Below are 12,901 nucleotides of genomic sequence, written 5' to 3' on the forward strand. Positions count from 1 at the left end.
TCTATACATATGGTTTTGCTAACAGTCAAGATAGCATATTAGCATGAGAGAAGATGAAGGTATGAGGGATAAAATAAGTACTGGTTGCTCTTCAGATTTGACGATATAATCAATAAGATTTTATTTTCTGAAAACCAACTTACCTCACAAGGTAAGCTACGTGTCAGTTCTTTATTCTTGTTTATATTTATTCTCATTTAAGGATATGAAATCATTAAGTTTTGATGTCATAAATTTCTACCATATTTGATTATGAAGCTCGCTTGAATACCTTCTTTTTCCTGGCCATGGCACTTAAGTCTGAGGTTTGAAGTGAATTAGTAAAACTTTCTTTATCCCTAAACATTCATCATATAACTCTAAGGAAGTTATACTTATTGACTGAGTTTTCTCTAAAGATAAGATTGTTTTGAACAATTTGTCTATTTACTTCTTAGTTTTAAAATGGCAGTATTTACCATTTTAAGTAGAATCTATTCATAAATGCTTCCTCTTTCCCACTCCTGAACCCTCAAATTAACCAATCTATAAGGCCATTTATTTGTTATCTAGTATATTTTCTTGCTAGGTAGTATTCATTTTTATCTTTCATCTGAATGAATTTCATGTTTTTTTGTTTTTTATTTTTTGTTTTTGTGATGGAGTCTTGCTCTGTTGCCCAGGCTGGAGTGCAATGGTGCGATCTCAGCTCACTGCAACCTCTGCCTCCCAGGTTCAAATGATTCTCCCTGCCTCAGCCTCCCAAGTAGCTGGGATTACAGGCACCTGCCACCACACCCAGCTAATTTTTTGTATTTTTAGTGGAGACGGGGTCTCACCATGTTGGCCAGGCTGGTCTCAAACTCCTGGCCTCAGGGGATCTGCCTGCCTCAGCCTCCCAAAGTGCTGGGATTACAGGCGTGAGCCACCATGGCCGGCCGAATATCATGTTTTTAATCCCCCCATTTTTGCTATGTATTTTTAAAACTCTCATTCATACCTATTTGCAACACTTGTCTTCCAAATGAGTCAGATGTTGATTAGATTTGGGTTTTTTATTTTGCTGAACAACATGTTCTTGTCCTTTAACAAATTTTCTTAAATATATTTCCCATTAATGATTAACACATTCTTTGGGACTTAAGGCCTTTTATTTTAGTGATTTATTCCTATTTTTAATCTTTTCATATTTTGCATTTCTCAGAAGTATTTTGTTAAGGGATTCTGTTTCTTCCTAACATTTGGATGATTTGAGAGTGTTAGAAATGTCTCTGTTACCATGGCTCTGTCCTTCAAGTTCCACTTTTTTTATGTTTCCAAATGTATCATTAATTTGGTTTGAATTTATGTATGTCTAATAAAGTATGGTTTATGTACTCATCTTTTCTAAATGCAAAAGGACATGTTTACCAGTAAACATATTTTTTAATTATTACCTATAGATTCTGACAATTGTATATAATGAATGCAGTTTCCATTGTGTTTTTGTTTATTTCTTTCAGTAATTCTTAAACGATGATAGGTAAGTTGTATATATACTTCCTAATGAATAAGGCAAAAAAAGTTTTTCCTTTCACATTTAAGCGTATAAATGAGGCTAACATGTCTAAAGTACTGGCATTGTTAATTCCTTCATATTTCAGCCAAATCTTCGTCTTTATGTAAAGGCCCTACATGATAATTCCTAAACCCTGATTTTGCTAATTCTTCCTTTATTTTAAAGGCTGTCAAATTATTTTAGTAGAACCATGTATACCTAGCATCTGTTTGGGATGGAGGAAGATAGGATTTTTGATACTAAATTATTTGAATACTGTCGACCTGTAAAAAATTAGCAGCCTACCTCGGCAACTATCAGTATCCAGGATATCAGAGATATTTTTTGAGGTACCATGAGGAAAGTATGACTGATACCATAAGGAGGAAACATCATGATATGTTTGGTATAGTGAAATGCACTGGAATTAGAAGTGAAGAATCCAGTTTTCTGAGCCCAGTTTTGCACCTTTGCCAAGCAAGTCACTTAGATGTCCTCTTACCTAATTACACAAGATGGTGAAAATTTAGATTTAGAAGATTCATTAGACACTTCCTGATCCTCAGTTTCTTTGTGTGTAAAAGGAAGAGATTGGTTTGGATGAACAATAGGAGTTTTTCAGGTCTAAAATTCTGGGGTTTTTTCCCTAAAAAAAATGATGTTTTGAGAAGTCTAAAGCTTAATATATAATGCATTTATAAAGTCAGGCAGGAATTTGTGACTACAATGTGACATTTGTAGACTTTTTGCAGTGTGATGTTCTCTCCCATAACTTCTGTGGATTCAGTTTCAAAGTTTTGGATCCTGTTTATAATGTTCTCATTCCGTATTCTCATGTTTATAATGAACACTGAGCAGCAAGATTTTGCTGTGTGATGAGTTATCTTTGACATTTATTCAACTACAGTCACTCTAATAACAAAGGATACAGTTGATTACGTTTCAAAGCAGACTACTATGACCGTAAAGCTCATTCATCTTTCAAGTGTTACATTTAAGGTTTTGGATGGAAAGCATTATATGAATTACTTTCTTTGGATTTTCTTTATTTCTTTCTTATACCAGATGCTGTTGTGACTATCGAAACTGGTTTAACTGCTTATATGCACAGATTAGATTTGATTTAAGTTGGGTCTGAAAAGTAGAAAGTGATGAGAGGTAGGCTTAATTACAATGCCCAAACTTAGCATAATATGGAAATAAAAGTTAGGTACTTGGAATAAACCATAGCTTTTAAATTATTTGAAGATTAGGATCTATTAATGGTGCATGTAGGCTCTTGAATTCTATTAGCTGTGGTATTCTTGAGGAGGTCAACATTTGTATTCTTGATTTTTAAACTTGGCCACATGGAACAAAAGAAAATGAATCTTCGTAAGCCAGTTTCTTTTCAGATATCAAAAAACTGAAACAATAAAAGAATGTAAAAATTTTAAAAAAAAGCTTAACTTCTACCTCCACCATTATGCTTCAAAAGCCCAGAGATCATTCCTGTTAATAGATTGATGTATACCTTGTAGAAGTTTCTTATATATGTACAAGTATATGTACATGTATGCATTTCTACTTTTCATTCTATACATTCTCTTTTGTAGTATAATTTTATTTACTATATATCTTATACATCTATGTCAGTATGCACAGGTCTTCATTTCTCTTTTTTATGACTTCATAATGCCCCATTGTATGGCTGTACATGAATTTAACTAATACCCTATTAATGAATATTTAGATTTTGTACTTTTAATACAATATTGCTGTGAATATTTTTATATGTCTATTTTGGCATACTTTTGCCTAAGATAAATTCTAGCAGTGGAATTGCTAACTCAGATGGTATGTTTAATTGATTTGCATTTTCCTGATTTTGAGTTATAGTGAATATTTTCTCATGTTTATCAGTCAGATATTGTTTGTTTTTTGCTGAACTACCTGTTCATATTCTTCACACATTTTTCTACTGCTTTACTCATTTTCTGTCGGTTTATTCAAATTGCTAGAATTGTCTATTTTGAAATTGACTCACTCTCTCTGTATTGACAAATATTTTCCTAAATTGTCCTTTGAGTTTTGTGTTATTTTACTTAATTACTGTTTATTTGCTTATCGTTTTGCCATTCAGTAGTGGTTAAGTTCTATGTACTTAACAATTTTTTATGTTGTGTTTTATGGACTTTGCTATATTTTGGCCTTTCCCACTTCAAGATTATTAAAATATTATTTTTTCTAGTACTTTTATAGTTGTTTTGTATACTTAAATCATTGATCCATGTAGAATTGATTGGGTATATAGAGAGAAGGACACAGCTTTAGCCAATGAGTTACTTAAAACACCATTTATTTGATAATGCATGTATTTACCCACTGATTTGAAGTGCTGTCTTGATTTAATAAATTTCTGTAATTGGATAGGATTTTATAATGTCCTATATGCATATGGTCAGTTTCTGCAATCTGTATTTTTTCCTTTGATATGTCTGCATATACTTTACCAGCACCAAACTGTTTCACTACCGCAGCTTTATAAATTGCGTTAATGTCTGCTAGAGTAGCTCTTCTCATTCTTCTTTCATAATTTACTGGATATTACCGCATATTTTTCCTAGATAAGTTTTAGTATAATTTTGACAAATCACATTTTACTTCCTACCCCGTGCTCCAAAAACCACCATCTTGGGATCACATGAAGTGTGTGTGTGTGTGTGTGTGTGTGTGTGTGTGTGTGAGAAAATTAGGAGTCAATAACATCTTTATTATGATAATTTTTTATGTCCAAGAATAAGATATGGATTTCCATTTTCAAAATTTCTTTTACTCCCCTGAATACAGTGGTATGGCTTTTATCACCTGTATTCTGCACATTATTTACTAAACTTATGGGTAAATATTTATCTTTTTTATTACCCTTGTAAACAGGATTTGTTTCTCTTCCATTTCCAAATTGATTGCTGGGTTTTGTGTGCTTGGCTTTTCCAAATGTACTGTCATTCACAAATAATTTCTACTCATGATGCTTCTTCCTCTTAATAATTTATATTGCTTAAAACATAGTTCATTTCATCTAAGTTTTCAAAATTACTTGCATAATTTATAAATTATCTAATACAGTAGTCCTATCATATCCACAATTGCTTTCTGCAGTTTCAGTTACCCTTGGCCAACCATGGTTTGAAAATATTAAATGGAAAATTTCAGAAATAAACCTTCACATACCTTTTATTACAGTATAATTGTTCTATTTTATTATTGGTTATTAGTCTCTTACTGTGCCTAATTTATAAATTAAACTTTATCATAGGTATGTATATAGGAGAAACCATAGAATATATGTAGGGCTCAGTGCTGTCTGTGGTTTCAGGTACCCACTGGAGGTCTAGGAACATATCCCCCTGCAGATAAGGGGGAACAACTGTAATTCATGTTAATTGTTTTCTGAATCTGTATTTATGTCCCTTTTTCATTTGTAATACAAAGTATTTGTGTTTATTTGCCCTACCTACTACAGTAAATAGTAAAGATATTCTTTTCCTCAATATTTTATAATCATTGAATTTAGAAACTTCTTCCATGCAATTAATCTGTATGACTCATCCTGCTATTTTAGTTTTTTTTTTTTAACTTCTTTCTCAGATAAAAATGAAAATACCAACATTTTATACCAAGATCATCATGAAGTTACTTCTTAGCTTTCTTCTAAGCTAAATCACTTTAGTTTTTTGGTACAGCTTCAAGGAACACAATTTTCTAAAACCTTTATATCCTCTCTTGGATTTCTTCATGGTTTTTCACATTTTGGCTAAATTCATAACATGCCTCTTCTTGAGGGATCTTAGTCATAATTACATTGCTTGCCTTGCCTGTAAAAATAGTAGGCTAGCCTGCTATATACTTTAAATAGCTAAAGTAACTCCATCCTCAGAGCAAATATTACTGAAAATAGAATTTAAAATGATAACTCTGTTTTCTTCATATGGTTATATTTACATTTTTGAAGCAAACAATTGTTAATAAACAGTGTCATGGATAGACAGTGTTTCAACAGTCTTGAAAATAAAGATTGTTTCAAAGGCTAAGTAAGCCTTGGGGTCGCTGTTTGTCTAGAAACTCTCTGCTCTTTATTTTTTAACGAGTTGTGAGATGGACAAAGAAAAGCATGTTTGTAAGATATATACGGAATGTCTAGGGCAAGGCAGAAGCTAATAAGTAATTTTTGTGATGCATATGTTTATATATGTGTTAGTATTTACATGTGTTTTTGTACAAATATTAAATACTAATATATTTTCCAATATAAAGTCACTGTAATAGTTAAATACCTCATTAGGTTGAATTTAAACTTTGTAAGATAACATCAGCTTCTAAAAGTCTAGCAGTAAAGGTTGGCATTGCTGCAACCGAGTAATCTTAAATAAAGTAGTGCAAGTAGATGCTTTTAAAAAGGAAACAGCAGTGATTTTACAAATAATGAAATCCATTTTCTGTATGTCCATGGTTTGCCCCATTGAGAAATGGTTCTTAGAGGACTATAAGGCATTGTTTGCATTACAGTAGGAATATTACCAATTTTCTCATTGTCTCTCACTTTTTTCTTTTAGGTCATGGAAAATGGAAGATTTGCAAAATACAAATATTTTACCCACGTCATGATCAATAAGACAGATATGCTAATGATAACCAGACGGTAACTTCCTTTCTTTCTCTTATGTAATTTGATAAGGGGTTAACTGGCAGCCACTCATGCGGTGAAGATCTGTTATTCATCTTTTGTTCCATATAGCCACAGTGATTCTTGGGTCCTCTCGCTCCACAAGCCTAACTCCCTAAACGTTACATAAATGTCCTGCATAGCTTTGTGCATGCATACAGATAAACACAGTCATGCACAGACACAAATATTTTCGTATTTCTTTCAGCCAATTCAAACGGATGCAGAAATTCCATAAAACTGTCCTCTTAAAAGTAAGCTTTCTTCTCGCTGAAAAAGTGTACAATTTTAGGTTATCCCAGAAGTCAGCAGTCCTCTGATAGTATCTGTTTGTTAGAATACATATAGATTAACGTAAGTGGATATACTGGTAGAAGCAGATAAAATTTTAGGTGGATACTACAGCGACTTCTTCAAATAGACAGTGGAGGGGTACATGCAAAAATACACAGTGGCATAGCCTCAGGGGGCAAGTGTACAGGAGTCATTGTTAAACTAGGGAAGGAATGAGCAAGTGCATTAGTAAGATGGCAGTCTCTGGGTGGTGGAGAGTGAAAATACGGCCAATGGGGAGAAGTTAGAGCTAAATAGAAATGAATTGTCAATCTATGGTTTTGTTCACTATTGAAAGGTAAAGTTATATGAACATTGTGTTGGTTCAAGGTGACTACGAAGCAGTCACTTTTAATGTTGTAATCTCAATTTCTGAATCTAAAATGTATAGCCCTATTTTAATTTTCTTATTTAAAAAGTAACACCAAGTGGAAAACTTCCACAATATTAGAAATTATACCTGTAAAAAGTAAGTCTTCATTCCACCCCAGATATTAGTTCCAAGAGGCAGCCCATTTTTTACTTGTTTCGTTTGTATCCTTCTTGAAATAGTCTATGCCTCTACAGGTAGACATACACACATATTTTAATGCAGATGAAAGTTTCTTATACATAGCATTATGTACTTAGTGTTAATTTTTCACTTGAGATCTATATTTTGAAGGTTATTACATGTCAACATATGGAGATCTTTCTTAATTTGTAAATTCCTGCCTAATATTTATTTAGGAGTATGTACTAATTTACCTGTAACTTGTTTCTAGAGTTTTGTAATTGCAGACATTGCTTTGGCAATCATTTTTGCTCATAAAAATTTTCCATCATGTTTTTAGTAACTCACTTTCCCATTGACTAAAGGAAAAGTAACTAATCAGCATTAAGCAAAATCAGTTGCAAAGTTTGGTTCCAAATCTTGCAACATTTTAAAAGCTTTTTTTTCCTCAATGCCGTGGACCTCCTTTAGATGAGGCCACAGTGCCTTGACAGAGTAAGGGAAGTGAATTAGTTGTAGTTGAATAAAACATGATGGTTATACTTGGGATTCCCTTTCCAAGTTTCGGGTTTGAGGATAAAAGGATCTTTGAATAAGGACTGGGAATAGCTACTACATTGGCCAGTTGTCTGTGATTTTTCGCATGGTTGGAGATGTCCTGGAGCACCACTGGGTTTGCTCCATCAGCTCCTGTAATCCAGGATTGGTAAAGGAGGGGAACAGGGACAGAAGATGGAAGTGAGAGATATAAATCCTGGCTAGCTTTCTCCTTTTCCATCCTAGCCAGGAGCCAGATGTTTCTTTAACTCAATTTAATAGAAATCTCTGGTTGCACCTACCATTGATGTTTCAATCCGAAAGAAAAATTAAGAAGAAAAACATTTGAAGGAAGGATTAAATAGACTTCTTATAGACAGAAGGTATTTTCATTTCTTGGTTTCTTTCTTCAAAATGGGAAAACAAGAATTTATTTAAAAATTAGAATGATGCTTTTTGAAGTCTTCCTCTAAAATTGGCAGTAATGGGACTTGATTTTACTTGTGAACATCCCAAGGCCCTCAGTATGATGATTCTGTTCAACATGGTTAGAAAAGCTTCTGTCTGATGTAATTGGGAAATACATTACATGGAGCCTTAGAAATGAAAGTATTTATTCTAATGCATTAATTATATGAAAGTTTCTCCAAATACTGGCTGATAATTGGTTCTGTAAATGTATCCTGTTTCTTATGACGTGCCTTACATATTTGATAAGTGCTTCAGTTTTTCTAAATATGTTGTGCTATAAATTTCCCATTGAGCATTATGTTAGCTGCATCCCACAAATTTTATGTTGTATTTTCATTCTCATTCTGTTCAAAATATTTTCTAATTTCCTTTGAGATTCTTTGACCCCTGGATTATTTGGAAGTGTTACTTTTAAGCATTTATAAATACTATTGTTATCTTTTTGTTTTGGTTTCTAGTTTAGTTCTGTTATGATCTGAGAACACACTTTATGGTTTCAGTTCTTTTTATTTTTTTTTTTTTACTTTTTTAAAATTTTATTTTATTTTATTTTGAGGCAGAGTCTTTCTCTGTCGCCCAGGCTCGAGTGCAGTGGTGCGATGTCAGCTCACTGCAAGCTCTGCCTCCTGGATTCACACCGTTCTCCATTCTCTTGCCTCAGCCTCCCGAGTAGCTGGGACTATACAGGCTCCCACCACCATGCCCGGCTAATTTTTTTGTATTTTTGGTAGAGACAGAGTTTCACCATGTTAGCCAGGCTGGTCTCGATCTCCTGACCTCGTGATTTGCCCGCCTCAGCCTCCCAAAGTGCTGGGATTACAGGCATGAGCCTGTGCGCCCGGCCCCTCAGTTCTTTTAAATTCATTAAGAATATAGAATATAGTCTATGTTGATGAATATTGCATTTGCACTTGAGATTCATTCGTATCCTGTTGTTATCGGCTATAAGTGCCTCAATTTTAAAGCGAATTCTGTTTTTTTGTTTTTGTTTTTGCAGTGGTGTATTGTTTGTAACAAAGGGAACATTTGGACAGCTCACGTGTGAGTGGCAGTATAGCTTTGATGAGTTTACCAAAGAGCCATTCATTGTTCATGGGAGAAGATTGCGCATTGAAGCAAAGGTATGTTGAATAGATTTATTTGTTGAAAACTTGGAACTGAAAATAATGCTTTGAAATCGTCCTTTTTATTTGTACAGTGCTCTACCTCTTTTATAGATGTCACCTTCTCTTGGTATGGCTTTCCTTTAATACCTGCTATCTTACCCAGGCTTAAAGAAAAAAAAAAAACTAGGCCAAGAAAAACTGTGCTTTCTGTGCTATTGCACTGACAATAACATTCCTGGGCCCTCGTTGTATGTTCAGTAACAGAACCCCACCTTCCCACATATGAAATAATGGGTAGTGGCTATTAGCCTGTACTCCAGTCCATATTGCTTTCCTGGCTTTTTATTTTTCCCTTTCTAACGTTAATACTCTCTTATCTCTTTGATTTCTTCCCTTTCCACCTCTTCATGAGACCTCATATCTACAATTCTGCAATCATTCTGTTTTTTGAGACAGTCCCTCGCCCTGTTGCCCAGGCTGGAGCGCAGTGGCGCTCTTGGCTCACTGCAACCTCCGCCTCCCAGATTCAAGCGATTCTCCTGCCTCAGCCTCCTGAGTAGCTGGGACTACAGGCATGTGCCACCATGCCAGACTAATTTTTGTATTTTTAGTACAGATAGTGTTTCACCAGGTTGGCCAGTCTGGTCTTGAATTCCTGGGTCCAAGCGATCAGCCTGCCTCAGCCTCCCAAAGTGCTGTGATTATAGACATGAGCCACTGCGCCCAGCCTTATCCTTTTTTTTTAAATTAGAAGAAGCTAATTTCTTCTAGTGTCCATATTTGCATGGATAGTTGAATTACTTATAGAACATGTTAGACTAGCATGTGTGTATATTTTTAAGCTGGATTCACTCATGATTCTATGGCCAGATAATAACTGTGTAAGACAAAACTGTGTGTGGAGAGGAAAAACAGTGGCACTACTCCCCGACTTACCTCCTTCCCATCCTTTATGTCAACCCTTTATGGCTTTAGCAATTGAAATATCACCTTAAGCTTTTTAACTTAGGTTTAGTGATAATGGTTGTGTTATTAATAGAATGTAGTCTTTTTTTCTATTGGTTTTGATTCTTCTTGGTTCTTCATTCTTGTCTTTTTTAAAGTGCATGATTTGTGTGGATGAATACTTTAGGCATGCAGTAATAAAGCTTTGTGGCATTTCTTTCTTTTTTTTGAGATGGAGTCTCAGTCTGTCACCCAGGCTGGAGTGCAGTGGCACGATATCAGCTCACTGCAAGCTCCGCCTCCTGGGTTCACGCCTTTCTCCTGCCTCAGCCTCCCGAGTAGCTGGGACTACAGCGCCTGCCACCACGCCCAGCTAATTTTTTTGTATCTTTAGTAGAGACGGGGTTTCACCGTGTTAGCCAGGATAGTCTTGATCTCCTGACTTCATGATCTGCCCACCTCAACTTCCCAAAGTGCTGAGATTACAGGCGTGAGCCACCATGCCTGGCCTGTGGCATTTCTTTATGGATTTTTACAACCAGATTTTCTTTTTAATGAATTAATATATTCTGTTTATAGGAACGAGTGAAGTCTGTATTTCATGCCAGAGAGTTTGGAAAAATAATTAACTTCAAGACCCCAGAGGATGCCAGGGTAAATATAATAAATCTTTTATTTAAAAAGATAGGAGCTGCTCACTCCAAAACCATGTAAGTGCACTATTTTTTAAGGTAGATACATTTTGTTTCAGAATTTTTGTTTGTTTTGCTTTTGTGTTTTGACAGATTTTAGTATATGTAACCAGGTAATATTTTCCCTTTTTTTTTTTTTTTTTTTTTTTACTGGATTCAATTCAGCATACCCGCTTGCTTTTCAAACCAGAATATTCCATCTTTCTTTAAATGCTAACTATAATTTTTTAATTAAAAAAGTCAACAAACAAAAATTATTTTTAGTGTTAATCCATCAGCTCCAGCAGGAAAGTATAACCCCACATTGTTGATTTTTCTACTGCATAGCTACGGTGATTTTTTTAAAAATTGCCATAGCATGACACAGACCAAAAGGAGCCAAGCCTGACAGAAAATCCAAGTTTGAATACTAATTCTGTCCTTCTTGACTATGGAATCTTGGACATCCAGAGAAGGCTACTGGATTCAGTTATCTTTCCCTATCTTAGGGCTATCTTAGTAGGCTCTTCTTTTGTTTTGGTGGGGGGGGGGGGGGGCTTAAATCAGTTTTTTTTTTTTTTAATTATACTTTCGGTTCTAGGGTACATGTGCACAATGTGCAGGTTTGTTACATATGTATGCATGTGCCATGTGGGTGTGCTGCACCCATCAACTCGTCATTTACATCAGGTATAACTCCCAATGCCATCCCTCCTCCCTCCCCCTTCCCCCCTCCCCACAATAGGCCCCGGTGTGTGATGTTCCCCTTCCCGTGTCCAAGTGATCTCATTGTTCAATTCCCACCTATGAGTGAGAACATGCAGTGTTTGGTTTTCTGTTCTTGCGATAGTTTGCTAAGAATGATGGTTTCCAGCTGCATCCATGTCCCTACAAAGGACACAAACTCATCCTTTTTTATGGCTGCATAGTATTCCATGGTGTATATGTGCCACATTTTCTTAATCCAGTCTGTCACTGATGGACATTTGGGTTGATTCCAAGTCTTTGCTATTGTGAATAGTGCCGCAATAAACATACGTGTGCATGTGTCTTTATAGCAGCATGATTTATAATCCTTTGGGTATATACCCAGTAATGGGATGGCTGGGTCAAATGGTATTTCTAGTTCTAGATCCTTGAGGAATTGCCACACTGTTTTCCACAATGGTTGAACTAGTTTACAATCCCACCAACAGTGTAAAAGTGTTCCTATTTCTCCACATCCTCTCCAGCACCTGTTGTTTCCTGACTTTTTAATGATCGCCATTCTAACTGGTGTGAGATGGTATCTCATTGTGGTTTTGATTTGCATTTCTCTGATGGCCAGTGATGATGAGCATTTCTTCGTGTGTCTGTTGGCTGTATGAATGTCTTCTTTTGAGAAATGTCTGTTCATATCCTTTGCCTACTTTTTAATGGGGTCATTTGTTTTTTTCTTGTAAATTTGTTTGAGTTCTTTGTAGGTTCTGGATATTAGCCCTTTGTCAGATGAGTAGATTGCAAAAATTTTCTCCCATTCTGTAGGTTGCCTGTTCACTCTGATGGTAGCTTATTTTGCTGTGCAGAAGCTCTTTAGTTTAATTAGATCCCATTTGTCATTTTGGCTTTTGTTGCCGGTGCTTTTGGTGTTTTAGACATGAAGTCCTTGCCCATGCCTATGTCCTGAATGGTATTACCTAGGTTTTCTTCTAGGGTTTTTATGGTATTAGGTCTAACATTTAAGTCTCTAATCCATCTTGAATTAATTTTCGTATAAGGAGTAAGGAAAAGATCCAGCTTCAGCTTTCTACTTATGGCTAGCCAATTTTCCCAGCACCATTTATTAAATAGGGAATCCTTTCCCCATTTCTTGTTTTTGTCAGGTTTGTCAAAGATCAGATGGCTGTAGATGTGTGGTATTATTTCTGAGGGCTGTGTTCTGTTCCATTGGTCTGTATCTCTGTTTTGGTACCAGTAGCATGCTGTTTTGGCTACTGTAGCCTTGTAGTATAGTTTGAAGTCAGGTAGCGTGATGCCTCCAGCTTTGCTCTTTTGGCTTAGGATTGTCTTGGCAATGCAGGCTCTTTTTTGGTTCCATATGAACTTTAAAGCAGTTTGTTTCCAATTCTGTGAAGAAACTCATTG

The 12,901-nt window shown here is 35.4% G+C and overlaps 1 protein-coding gene across 2 annotated transcripts in view; it reads left to right on the top strand.

The window, feature by feature from the left end:
* VPS13A (vacuolar protein sorting 13 homolog A) overlaps positions 1-12,901 on the top strand; it is a 247,441-nt gene that overhangs the window by 223,500 nt on the left and 11,040 nt on the right. Inside the window, exons 69-71 of one of the 2 annotated variants that reach the window (XM_050761071.1) lie at positions 6,112-6,197; positions 9,053-9,176; positions 10,686-10,816. In XM_050761071.1, coding sequence (XP_050617028.1) covers positions 6,112-6,197; positions 9,053-9,176; positions 10,686-10,816 — 341 coding nt within the window. The remainder of the gene's footprint in view (positions 1-6,111; positions 6,198-9,052; positions 9,177-10,685; positions 10,817-12,901) is intronic. The other variant, XM_050761072.1, reaches the window with a different exon arrangement.

Source organism: Macaca thibetana, chromosome 15 (genome assembly GCF_024542745.1).
Source record: "Macaca thibetana thibetana isolate TM-01 chromosome 15, ASM2454274v1, whole genome shotgun sequence".
Classification (NCBI taxonomy): Eukaryota; Metazoa; Chordata; class Mammalia; order Primates; family Cercopithecidae; genus Macaca; species Macaca thibetana.